Source organism: Muntiacus reevesi, chromosome 5 (genome assembly GCF_963930625.1).
Source record: "Muntiacus reevesi chromosome 5, mMunRee1.1, whole genome shotgun sequence".
Classification (NCBI taxonomy): Eukaryota; Metazoa; Chordata; class Mammalia; order Artiodactyla; family Cervidae; genus Muntiacus; species Muntiacus reevesi.
Genome location: NC_089253.1, coordinates 109,949,262 through 109,961,405, shown reverse-complemented (window position 1 = coordinate 109,961,405; position 12,144 = coordinate 109,949,262). Strand labels below are relative to the sequence as shown.

The window sequence follows — 12,144 nt, the reverse complement described above, 5'->3', positions numbered from 1 at the left end:
TTTATATGTCATTTCTCTTCCTTGTTTAGGGTTGCAGCTAGAAGACAATAAAACTAATGATGGAGCCCTTATATGAGGAATACCTGGCCAGTCATGGAACGATAGTAAAACCTTATTACTGGCTGAGTTTCTCTCTCGATTGCTCTAATTGTCCTTACCATATTCGGACGGGTGAAGAAGCAAGAGTTCCTTACACAGAATTTTATCAGATTTTTGGATTCCCTTATGGGCCAACATATCCTCCCACGAAACACCTCACGTTCTATGAGCTAAAAACTTCTTCTGGAAGCCTGGGGCAAAAGGGTCATGCCAGCAGCTGCACTGGAAATGATACCCACCCAGAATCAATGTTATTTGAGGTGAACGGTTACCTTGACTCTGCCATACACAATAATGACCGCATCAGGCATGTTATTCTGTACTCCAGTAACTCTCCTTGCAATGAAGCTAACCACTGCTGCATCAGCAAAATGTATAACTTCCTGGCAAAGTATCCAGACATCACTCTTAGTATTTACTTTTCTCAGCTCTATCACATGGAGGCTGAATTTCCTGCCTCGGCGTGGAACCGCGAAGCTCTCCGGAGCCTGGCCAGTTTATGGCCACAGGTCACTTTGAGCCCAATAAGTGGTGGGATGTGGCATTATCTCCTCAGCAACTTTGTGAGTGGTGTCCAGGGAGCGACTGTTTTCCAGCCCATTTTAACCGGAAGAGCTCTGGCGGACAGGCACAACGCACATGAAATCAATGCCATAACAGGGGTGAAGCCGTATTTCACCGATGTTCTTCTCCAGGCAAAAGAGAATCCGAACATAAAAGCTCAGGCAGCTTTGGAGGGCTACCCCTTAAACAATGTCTTTCCCAGGCAGTCTTTTCAAGTGCCAAGCGGACAGCTGCAACCCAATCTGACCCTAGACCCCAGGGTTCCTGTCGTATTCATGCTGGTGCCTTACAGAGACCTACCACCAATCCATGTAGGACCAAGTCCACATAAACCTAGGAATATCATAAGGCATTTAAATATGCCTCAAATATCATTCCAGGAAACCGGTGATCTCAGAAAGCCTCCCATTGGCATGCCAGTGAAGAGAGCAGAAATCACAGGACAGTTTACAAGTAGCAAAGAAGCAGATGAAAAGAAGAAGAAAAGGAAAAACTAAAATTTGCATTTCGACAACTGGTCAGGAGACCAAACTACTACCAGAGGACTTTATTAGATAGGCAGCAGAAATCTGGAAACTTTCTCTCTTAGGTCTGATTCAAGACGGAGATAAACTGACACACTCAAAGCAAAACATGAATTATTTATTATTTCAACTATTACAAGGCTACACTATTTTTAGCATAATCCAAGATCTTTCCATAAGCAACTTGATCTCTCTCCTTTAGTTTGAAAGTGACAGTATCAAAATGGACTCATTAGTAACTTGCTAATATTCTGATGTGGATAAGAAAATTCATTATTATACACTACCCACATCATCTTTCCACTGAAAAAGACCATGGACTAAATAGCTTCCTAAATTGGTTTTGGTATAAAAAATTTACTGCAAAATTGGAAAACAGCCTGAGTTACTGACATTAAGTGCTGCTTGCAAAAGCAAACCAGTGATTTTCCATTAATTGTTAACCATGGACAGAAGATTTTAGGCAGCTCATTTCCTTTTTTATCTAAAGTGGTTCAAAATAGTTTGTGGGGAGAAAAGTTCTTTTGCTAGTTGATTAGCTATAGCCACCAAAATTGATTTTTGAAACCAGTCACCTGCTCAGTTTGATCTTTCTTTCCAGAGCAGATGATAAAGGTGGGATAATACATGAGAGTCTCCAAAAGGCCTTCCATCACACACCACATAAAATCCAAGCCACTCTTACGGACTTTCAAGATTCCTCCTCTACCTTCCTGCCACCCTGTCGCATCAGCAAGAGTATCAGTTCCTGCACTGTCTCTCCCCTTTGGTTTTCCCTTAGGGTTTAGCACAGTATTCAGACAAAAGGTGGAGAGGAAGTCTGTGAATCTACGTTTTCAGTAACTTAACCAATTGCCACTCCCCAACATTCCTTTTCCATTCCACCCAGGCGCCTGCTTAGCCATACTGCAATGAATATCTTTCTTTTGTTAGGATCCATTCTCCCTTTTTCTGATATAAATTGCATATCAGAATTTGTTTTACTTTCCCTTTTCTCACCCCTTCTCTTAAAATCTTGTTCCAAACACACTTCTGAGAAATGCTCTTGACTAATCCTCTGAGCATGTACATTAAAGTACCTTGTTTATGTTTAATTGTATTTGCTGCCTCACTTCCCTCTTAGAAATGCATTACAAGAAAAATGTGCATTCATTTGTAACTTACTACTCAATATGTTCTTAACATGTGTAAAAATTAAATCTAATCTAGTAAGACAGTTTTGCCATTGGAAGAAAAAACTTAAAGCACCCCATGCAGGAGGAGAAAGGGAAAGTGGAAGTAAGGGGAGAAAGAAAAGAAAACAAAAATGTTTAGAATAGAAATCTCTATTGTGATTAAAATAAACACAAAATTTTAAAAGGAATTTGTACTGTTAACCTGAAATTTTTAATAGATTTATTAGAATATAATTATATTGTAGGTGTACAGTAATTATTATTCAAAGGGGTACTGTTGAAGTTTATTATTAGATCATGAATTCATATGTCTACAGTTTGGGATGTAGAGTTAAAAAAAAAAAGATCCCAGCACATGAGAAATTCAGGAGCTCTGATCATTATAAAAGTAGATAGAGCAGGTAGGTGACTCAGCTAACAACATCAGCAAGTCTGAAGGACCTGGGGACCCAGTTCTGAAACTTCCTGCCTTGTGGGCTCCTCCAAAAAAAAAAAAATAGATTCAATTAATTACTATGAAAGCTGCCTCCAAAGTGGTCAAGAAGACTAAAGCATCAGTCGGGATACAAAGGGTCCAGTTAGGAACAGAGTGAAATCTATAATGGATTTCTATTTCAAATATGAGCCTGGCTATCACAGTATGTAACAAAGGGGAAAATGCTGCCATAGAAAAGAAAGGAGCACTTGACAGTTAAGTTTTTGTACTTGTTAGATAAGACTAGGGGGTAGAAAGAAAAATGTTACTGACAGATCATGAGTCCAGGCCAACAGAGTCAAGCTTTAGAGAAGGAACTGTTAAGACTGCATAAGGGAGACTCTTGAGAGTCCCTTGGACAGCAAGCAGATCAAACCAGTCAGTCCCAGAGGAAATCAGCCACCAAATGTTCATTGGAAGGACTGGTGCTGAAGCTGAAGCTCCAATACTTTGGCCATCTGATGCAAAGAATCAATTCATTGGAAAAGACCCTGTTGCTGGGAAAGATTGAGGGCAAGAGGAGAAGGAGGTGGCTGAGGATGAGATGGTTGGATGGCGTCACTGACTCAATGAACATGAGTTTGAGCAAACTCAGGGAGATGGTGGAGGACAGGGAAGCCTGGCGTGCTATAGTCCATCAGGTCACAAAGAGTTGGACACAACTTAGCGACAGAACAACAACAACAAAGACATATGGCCCTAGGCAAGTAGTCTCTATTTCCTCATCTGTAAAACAAGAGATGGGCGAGCTCATCTTTAAAGTTCCCCGGGAGCTCTTTTTGTTCTATGAGGGCACATATCAGAGCAATAGTTCCATGCAGTGAGCTTTTAGTGTGATGATCAAGTCTTCCTGCTCACCACACAATGGATTCTTGTTTGTGGATAGTAGATCGGAATGCTCCACCTTTCCTCAGCAAACTGGCAAAGGTGGTAGCAAAGAATTATAACTGCCACCCCATCTCTGGTAATCCCAATAAGGAAAATTCAAGCCAATGAATTAAAGGAGCTAGTGGTGTGGTGATCTAAGCAAGGCAGGGGAGTAGATCCCAAGAAACTGATGAGAGTCAGGCTGGAGGGTGGGTGGGAGGTGCAGGAAGGGGAGGGGAGCATTTCCTCCGTGAATTGAACACGGTTGAGGGCTTGAGTCTCACCATTGCAGGCTCAACCATGTACTCAGTCATTACAGAGAAAATGGATTTATAAATTAGGGGCAAACCTAGATTAACAAAACTTCCAAGATTTACATATATAAAAGCAGAAAGCTAATTGATTTCTAGTGAGATTTACAATGGATATTCAACCAGCTATCCAAGCTTTGCAGCCTATATAGCCTCTTCATGTATATAAGCTACATGAGAAGCCAAACTATAATCACAAGGTGTATTAGAGGAATTCACAATGTGATTCAAATATCTAGTGCTGTCAGACTTTGCTTACCAGGGAAAGACATCTACCACTTGGAATGAAATGATGGGAAATGCACAAGGACATCTGCCCCATGGACAGACCTTAGGTGGGTCAAGGCTATGAGAGAAAACATAAACCTCTATAACCAATTCTTATCACAACTAGTATTGATGTTCTATAGATGTTAATATTTCATCAGGCTACAATCTAATACTGCTAGCCTGGGAGCAATAATACCTCTTTAAAATGCTATTAGATATCTTTTCTTGATTCATAGTGCATACAATCTAAAAAGTATAACTTACAGAATGGAACGTTATTTATTTCCAAAGGTTTTAAGGAAAGCCACGTGGTAACCTGTACTAATTAAAAAATAATATTATTAAAGGGAACCCTCTTACACTGTTGGTGGGAATGCAAACTAGTACAGCCACTATGGAGAACAGTGTGGAGATTCCTTAAAAAACTGGAAATAGAACTGCCATATGACCCAGCAATCCCACTGCTGGGCATACACACCAAGGAAACCAGAATTGAAAGAGACACATGTACCCCAGTGTTCATCGCAGCACTGTTTACAATAGCTTGGACATGGAAGAAACCTAGATGTCCATCAGCAGATGAATGGATAAGAAAGCTGTGGTACATATACACCATGGAATATTACTCAGCCATTAAAAAGAATTCACTTGAATCAGTTCTAATGAGGTGGATGAAACTGTAGCCTATTTTACAGAGTGAAGTAAGCCAGAAAGAAAAACACCAATACAGTATACTAACGCATATATATGGAATTTAGAAAGATGGTAACGATAACCCTATATGCGACACAGCAAAAGAGACACAGATGTATACAACAGTTTTTTGGACTCTGTGGGAGAGGGCGAGGTGGGATGATATGGGAGAAAGTCATTGAAACATGTATATTATAATATGTGAAATAGATCTCTAGTCCAGGTTCGATGCATGAGACAGGGTGCTCGGCGCTCGTGCACTGGGATGACCCAGAGGGATGGGATGGGGAGGGAGGTGGGAGGGGGGTTCAGGATGGGGAACACATGTACACCCATGGCAGATCCATGTCAATGTATGGCAAAACCACTACAATATTGTAAAGTAATTAGCTTCCAATTTTAAAAATAAAAATATTATTATTACTACTTAACATTTACTAAGAGCTATATGTCAGGCACTTTTCTAAATACTTAATTAACTCATTTAATCTTCCCAATGATCCTATGAGGTAGCTAATATTATAGTACCTATTTTACAGACAAGGAAAACTTAAGTAAATGCTCAAATAGTAAAGGTTGAGCTGAGAGTCAAACCTAGAATATCTAGCTCCAGAACCCATGTTCTTATCTACTATGCTTTAATGCCTCTCAAAATAAAAACAATGTGGATGCACCATAAAGGCTGGAAAAATTAGTATCTATTTAGTACCGGTCCTACGGCTTTCCTGTATCCTGCTCAAAGTAGTGCACCAATGGGCATCCTCTAGACTCTGGGAGCTAGGTAGGCTGGGTGGGCTAGGGTGGAGAACTTCTCTAGGTTCTAGACCCCAGAGTTTGGTATTCTCCCCACCCCCATTCCTTGTTATCCAGGACCTCTTAACAAATGTTAAGTCCTGAGATTATCTTACCTTGGATGTCCTTGATTCTCAGGAATGTATCAAATCAAAGGCCTGAGGCTGCAGAACATTGTTTTAATACCCTTTTGAATTAAGTAGAACTGGTTTTATATGTATATATATATACATACACACACACACACATATATACACGATCTAGTGATTTCAGTTCTGGGTATAAACGCAAAAGAATTGAAAACTGGGTCTCAGAAAAAAAGAAAAAATACATGACACACATATTCAAAGCACTGTTATTCACATTAGTCAAAAGGTGAAAGAAGGACTTCACTGGTGGTAAAGTGGATAAGAATCTATCTGTCAATTCAGGGCATACAGGTTAGATCCCTGGTCTAGGAAGATTCCAGGTGCCTCGGAACAACTAAGCCCGTATGCCACAATTACTGAAGCCCGTGTGCCTAGAGCCTGTGCTCTACAAGAGAAGCCACCACAAAAAGAAGCCCATGCACCGCGATGAAGGGTAGCTCCTGCTTGCTGCAACGAGAGAAAGCCTGAGCGCAGCAACGAAGATCTGGTGCAACCAAAAATAAATACATAAATTTTTTTTTAAAGGTGGAAGTAACACAAGTGTCCATCAGCAGATGAATGAATGAAGTGTGCTGTATACATATAATGTAATATTATTCAGCCATAAAAAGGAAGGCTATTCTGACACATACTACAACATAAAACAAATCTTGAGGACATCAAGCTAAGTGAAATAAGCCAATCACAAAAAGAAAAATGTTGCATTATTCCGATTATGTGGCATACCTAGAGTCATCAAATTTACCACCTTAAAAAGTAAGAGGATGGTTGCCAGGGGCTAGAAAAAGGGTGGAATGAAGAAACATTGTTTAGAAGATTCTCAGTTTTGCAAGATGAAAAGAGGTCTAGAGATGGATAGTAGTGATGGTTATATAACAGTAGGAATGTACTTAATACTACTTTATGGTATACTTGAAAATGGTTAAGATGGTAAATTGCATGTTATATGTATTTTGCCACAATTTTTAAAAAATTAAGTGGAATTACAATTGACATCTACTGATCTCTCCATATACAAAAAAAAAAAAAAAGGTCATCTTTTGTACTTGTACAGACTAAATATTAGGTAACAGTCTCTATGTCTAGTCTCAAAATACTGAGATAAGCTAGTGAAGGCTCACAGGAATATCTGAAAACCAAATATCTTTCAAAAAATTCATTATAATAACAGGTTTTTTTAAAGTTCACAATTTGTGGTAGTTCATTTCAAACTACTGTGTGGGTTTCTTTAGACTCTTGATACTTAACTACATCCTTATTTTTAGCACAAAGGTAAGTAGTAGAAGGAGAATTAAGACTTACTGAAAGTAGACCTAATTCCCATATCTATCTGCCATTTGCTAGCTGAGCATAACTGGCTGAGTTACAAAACCTCTCTGAGCCTTAAGTTTCTTCATCTATAATATGGGAACACTAACTCCTAGGCCCTAGATTAAATAATATAAGTAAAGAGCTTATTGACCAGGTATAAGTAAAGAGCTTATTTACCAGGTGTCTAAAACATAGTAAACACTCATTAAGTCATTGTTATTGTTCATAAAATATTAACACAATAAGAATAGGCAGTAGAAACAGATAGAAATTGTAGAATCTTTCAAATTGTATCAGCCCTCCAAGCGTGAGATAGCGACTTTCTACACGAAATAAAGATATGCTACTAGAATTTGTGACAATCAGGTTGCAGAGGAAAAGAAAACTATGCTGACTGATTTTAATATTTTGCTTAAATAGTTAATAGTAGCAATGAGAAAAGCAGTACGTCTGTGGTCATGGAAGACATTAAAATAACTGTACGAAAATATCTCATGGAACTTCTTGCCAATAAATTGCCAATCTAAATGAAATGCATGATTTACTAAGAAAATGAAAACCAAACAAGTCAATAACCACAGAACATAAAACTGAGCAAGCCCAAATAATTTTGCAAGTACATTCTACAACTTTCAAAGAAAAAAACAGCATGGTAATTTTCTATTATTCAAACTATTCCAGAGCATAGAAAAAATGGTGAAATCTTCTCAAATCACCTAACAAAGCTAGACTAATCCTAATATCAAAAGTGGATAAAGGTAACACAAAGAAATTAAACTGTGGACCAATCTTACACATAGAGACCCTGAAATCACGTTAAAAACATATATATAAACAAACTAAATCTAACAAGTAATTAAAACAGTAATGAAATAGTTTATTCTTGAAATATGTTAGGTTGGTGCAAACACAATGGCAGTTTCAGACCATGAATTTTAAATCATTATAACTAGGCTCAAACATATCTTTATTAATCAAAATAGGAACCATTACAATCAATACATTTTTGCAATGAGAAATAAGTTTGCTTATTCCTGTAGCATAAAATCTGTACTTTGGGATTTAATGAACTCTTGAAAAGCATGTTCTGCCTCCTGCTGGGTGGGGAAGCACTTTCCCTGCAAAGTTGTGAAGATGCTTGAAGAAGCGGTAATCTGTTGGCAAGAGGTCAGGTGAATATGGCGGGTGAGGCAAAACTTCGCAGCCCAACTTTTGAAGCACTGGCTGTGCAACATGTCTTCAGGCATTGTCACAGAGAAGAACTGGGCCCTTTCTGTTGACCAGTGCCAGCTGCAGGCACTGCAGTTTTCAGTGCAACTCATCAATTTGCTGAGCATACTTTTCAAATGTAATGGTTTTGCCAGGATTCAGAAAGCTTTAGTGGATCAGACGAGCAGCAGACCACCAAATAGTGACCATTACATTTTGGTGCAAATTTGGCTCTGGGAAGTGCTTTGGAGCTTCTTCTCAGTCCAACCACTGAGTCACTGCAGATTGTCATATAAAATCCACTTTTTGTCACATGTCACAGTCTGATCAAGAAATGGTTTGCTGTTGTTGCGTAGACTAAGAGGAGACAACCCTTGGAAACGATTTTTTTGACTTTCAGTCAGCTCAGGAGGCACCCACTATCAAGCCTTTTCACCTTTCCAATTTGCTTCTAATGCCAAACGACTGTAGAATGACCAGGGTTCAGTTCTTCAGCAACTTCTCGAGTAGTTGAAAGAGGATCAGCTTCAATGATGCTCTCGGTTCGTTGCTGTCAACTTCTGATGACCAGCCACCATGCTCATCTTCAAGGTTCTCATCTCCTTTGCAAAACTTCTTGAACCACCACTGCACTGTGTGTTCATAGCAATTCATCGGCCACATGCATTGCTGATGTTGCAAGATGTCTCTGCTGCTTAACAACCCATTTTGAACTCAAATAAGAAAATGGCTCAAACTTGCTTTTTGTCTAACATTATTTCCATAGTCTAAAATAAATATAAAATAAACAGCAAGTAATAAGTCATCAGCAAAAAAACACAGAGAGAAATGCACATTAAAGTGATGCATAACATAACCACATTTAGAATGTATTCCAATATCAAACGGCAAATTTCAACAATGCAAAAACTGCAATTACTTTTGCACCAACCTAATAGGAATGATTTAGCACAGAAAAAATATAAAGGCAATTAATCATATTCATAAATTAAAAGAACAAAACCTATAAGATTTTATCATTAGATCTCTCGAAAAAGCATTTGATAATTTCAGCTGTGATTCCTAAAAATCATAAGAAAATGGAAATAAAAACTAGTGAAATAACAAAGACATTTCCATTAAAAATAGAAACAAGGAAGCCTACTATTCAGTTTTTCAACACTGATTTTGAGAGTCTAGCTAGTACAATAAGATAAGAAAAATAAAAGTAATATAAATATTGGAAAATAGGTAAATTATGATTTATCAATCAAATACTATGATTTATATTGTGACAATAAATGTGGACTTAAAACAATAGTTAGCATTAATAAAAGACCTCAGTAATGGGAAGCAATATAGAAGAAGTAAATGTTTAAACCCATGTGCATGCTCAGTCACTTCAACTGTGTCTGATTCTTTGCGACTCCATGGACTGTAGCCTGCCAGACTCCTCTGTCCATGAGATTCCCCAGGCAAAAAACTGATAGCTTTCCTTTAGATTATCAAAAAGAGGTTAAAAAAATGTTAATAGAAAGAGTCCCATTCACAAGGATGTTTAACAAATAAGGTTTAATCTTTGATTTAGCACTAAATTTTTTGCCTGAGACATGAGTACAGATTTTAAAATGTTTTTAATCTTTGAAGAATAAAAATCCTATCATAAAGTAATAGTTCACCCTACCTACTCTACCTCAGTGTGTAATCACAAGGTTATGTAAAGCTAAAATTAATCACAAAAACCTGAAGATTTGAAGGTTGGTATTTCAACACTGAACCAGCTCATTTGGATATTAAGCACAAGTGTTAAAACATAACATAATCTATGGATAAAATGCTAAAAATCTTTTTACATTGTAATAATTATGCTGTTAGAGAACAGTGGTATTAAACTATCATTACCAGAACTGAAAATTATTTAGTTTCTATTTATAATACTTTCAACATATTTGATTAACTTTGAAGTCCCTTCCACTTCAAATAAAAAAAATAGTGTACAGGATTCAATGTTTTACTTTGTAAATTAATAAATATTGACAAATGTGGGAGAAAGAAGCACAGAGCAGGCAAAGTACTTGGTTTAAAATATCTGCAAAGAGAGATCTGTTACTGGATAGTTTTATCAAAATCCTTTCTAACTAAAAAGATCCTTCATCACAGAAAATCAGAAAGAGGTATATACTACCATTGCAGCATTAATCTTGGGAAAATTCAGATTCAGTATTACTTTAGCACTGAACCAAACCAGGCTATGTGCACAATAAATAAACTGTCTTAAAACCATATGGATCCTTTATTTCAGGAATAAGCACTCACTTGAAAAGTTAAAGTAGGAAAAATAATATTACTTAAAATGAATTAAGTGCCACAATCAACAATAAAAATTTGGAATTTGCAAGTAGAAGAATGTATTTTCCAATTAAAAGATTATGAAGGATTGGTTTCTTCACATACACTTATATACACACAAAGAAATTTCTCTAAAGCTTTATATAGAGTTAACTATTAGCTAATGAAGGTGGGAAGATAATTAAAAATCTCAACCTCTAAATATAATTCCAAAATTAACTTGTCAGATTAATTCATTGGATAGAAATGTGTTGAGCACCCACTGTGGACTAGGTATTTATCATTGTGAGACAACAAAAAATACCCACTGGAAAAGTACATTTTAAACATTATATCTGAAATGTAATATGCACTATGTGACTGAGAACTAATTAATTATATTTAACACATTTAACACACAGAGCAAAATTCAAAACAATTATACCCTTGAACAACTTGAGTTTTAAAATTCCCCTCACTATTCCCTTAAGTTGATTTCCACTCTCGTGTTCTTTCCCAATTCTAAAAAAAGAGAATAAAGAAATTTCCTAAATAAGCCCTACTTATTTAGAATAGAAATGGAAGAGAAGGGATGTATTAGTTCTTGAATTCTTGTTTCCATTTGCTCTCAAATATGCTTCTAATGTTCAATTTTCTCTTCAAAGAAAATCATGATTTACAAAACCAAAAAGTACAACCATCTTTAGCATTTAAACAAGTATATTATTCAGTTCTTACTAAAGTCACCAAAGATTTAAACTCAGAAAAAAAATTTTTTTTAATCTTTATTCTAGGTTATGTAATGCCATTCACCATAGTAATGATCTGATACTTTGGTATAAGACTTTTTAAAATAAATATTGCCAACAGGTAGAAAATTTTCCTTGGCTGTCTTAAGACAGCCCTTGAGGGAGTTTTTAGCAGTGTATTGGCGCATAACTTGAGTGGTGATTTCAATAAATGTCACTTCTATCACTTAATGATAATCTTATTGAGGGTAATTCAACTGTGAAAAGAAAATGCCATGTTGCTTCTTCCTCCCAAGAAAAAGGGGTGCATTCCATTCTGGAGGTATCTACCTACCATCCAACTGTCTACCTGTCTATCTCTGCATACATATGTATATAGATACAAATTGATATAGATACAGCTATATATACACACATATGTATACATGTCCAACAAAGGTTTGACTTTGAGATCTCTCTTCCTCTTTTTTCTGATTCATTATTCTCAGTGTGACCCTCAAACTGTACTGCCTTTCACGTTTATTCATTCATCAATAAATAATTGAGTGTCTGTATCGAGTACCTTCTGCATGCTCAGTTGTATGTCAGATATAAAGGAAGATACAACATGTATGTATAACTGAATCATTTGCTGTACACCAGAAACTAA

At 36.9% G+C, this 12,144-nt stretch overlaps 2 protein-coding genes across 2 annotated transcripts in view; one reads left to right on the top strand and one right to left on the bottom strand.

The window, feature by feature from the left end:
* The window catches only part of RGL1 (ral guanine nucleotide dissociation stimulator like 1), a 270,929-nt gene that overhangs the window by 257,499 nt on the left and 1,286 nt on the right, over nt 1–12,144 (bottom strand). The window lies entirely within an intron of this gene.
* Nucleotides 60–1,160, top strand: APOBEC4 (apolipoprotein B mRNA editing enzyme catalytic polypeptide like 4). Its single transcript, XM_065937174.1, has one exon. The coding sequence runs from the start codon at nt 60–62 to the stop codon at nt 1,158–1,160; it is 1,101 nt and encodes a 366-aa protein (XP_065793246.1).

Coding starts and splice junctions, on each gene's coding strand:
- APOBEC4 (XM_065937174.1), top strand. CDS start 60: ATGGAGCCCTTATATGAGGAATACCTGGCCAGTCATGGAACGATAGTA.